The sequence below is a fragment of the Rhea americana genome, unplaced genomic scaffold (assembly GCF_003343005.1).
Source record: "Rhea americana isolate MKP2758 unplaced genomic scaffold, rheAme1 scaffold_561, whole genome shotgun sequence".
Lineage (NCBI taxonomy): Eukaryota > Metazoa > Chordata > Aves > Rheiformes > Rheidae > Rhea > Rhea americana.
Genome location: NW_028186714.1, coordinates 121,464 through 122,610, shown reverse-complemented (window position 1 = coordinate 122,610; position 1,147 = coordinate 121,464). Strand labels below are relative to the sequence as shown.

Genomic DNA, 1,147 nt, shown 5'->3' with positions numbered 1-1,147 from the left:
GCCGTTGCCGTCCAGGTCAGAGCCACCGCGGAGGGCGAAGCCGAAGGCCGCCGGCCTGGCGAAGGGGCTCTTGAGGCGCTGCGAGGGTGCTGGCGCCAGCCCCTCGCTCTGCCCCAGGAAGATGAAGACGAGCCCGCTGCCGGCGTCGCCGCCGTACGGGGCGCCCACGGCCACGTCTGCCGACAGAGCGGGGTGGCGCCGGCGTGGCGGGGGGCTGCCGGCGCCTCCCGCCACACCGGCCCCCCCTCCCCTTTCCTCCCCTTTCCTCCCCTCCGCCGCCTCGGTTTCCCCAAGACCTGGCACCRCCGGCGGCGCTGCTCAGGTGGGAGCCCCGATGCCACCGGGCCCCGCACCGCAGGCATCGCCGCCCGCCCGGCGTTACCGGTGTAGCCGTCCTTGTCCAGGTCGCCGAGGCTGGCGATGGCCGAGCCGAAGCGGCCGTATGCGTCCGTGCCCGTCAGCGTCTGCCAGGGTTGCCCGTAGGGCCGGGCGCCGCGCCGCAGGTAGAGGTAGACGCGGCCCACCTCGTAGCGCGTGCCGTCGGCGCGCCGCTCCAGGAACAGCGGGGCCCCCACCAGCACGTCGTGCCGCCTGGCGGGCGGGCGTCAGGCGGGCGCTGCCGGCGCCCGGCCCAGGTGGGACAGCACACGGCACACGGCCCACGGCCCACGGCCCACGGCCCACGGCACGGCCCACGGCACGGCCCCAGGCTCTCACCCATCCCCATCGACGTCCGCCACGGCCACCGTGTGCCCGAAGTACGATGCCACCTGGAGAAGGTCCAGCGGTGAGGGGCAGCGCTGGGGCAGGCATGGGGCGGGGAGCGGTGGCGCCTGGTGCGGGGCTGGGGGTGGCCTGGTGTGGCGTGGGATGCCATGGGGCGATGGAGGCAGTGGGATGGGGGGTGGCAGCAGGGTGCAGTGGGGTGATGAGGCAATGGGGAGAGCTGCAATGGGCACTGCAGGGGTGCAGTGGGGCACTGTGGGGTGATGGGGGCACTGAGTGGCAGTGGCACCAGCATTGGAGGTGATGGGGGCAGTGAGGTTGGTGCTGTGGGGTAATGGGGCAGTCAGACAGGGTGCAGTGGGTGCTGTGGGGCAGGGCAGAGTGGGGCAGGGTGCTGCAGGGTGGCGGTGCAGAGGGGCAG

At 74.1% G+C, this 1,147-nt stretch overlaps 1 protein-coding gene across 1 annotated transcript in view; it reads right to left on the bottom strand.

The window, feature by feature from the left end:
* Nucleotides 1–1,147, bottom strand: part of LOC146587846 (integrin alpha-IIb-like) — a gene marked incomplete at its 3' end in the record, with an annotated part of 15,651 nt that overhangs the window by 5,130 nt on the left and 9,374 nt on the right. The window contains exons 6-8 of the mRNA XM_085318925.1: nucleotides 718–1,050; nucleotides 383–591; nucleotides 3–176 (exon numbers count right to left, since the gene is read on the bottom strand). Of these exons, the coding sequence (XP_085175051.1) occupies nucleotides 3–176; nucleotides 383–591; nucleotides 718–1,050 (716 nt within the window). The remainder of the gene's footprint in view (nucleotides 1–2; nucleotides 177–382; nucleotides 592–717; nucleotides 1,051–1,147) is intronic.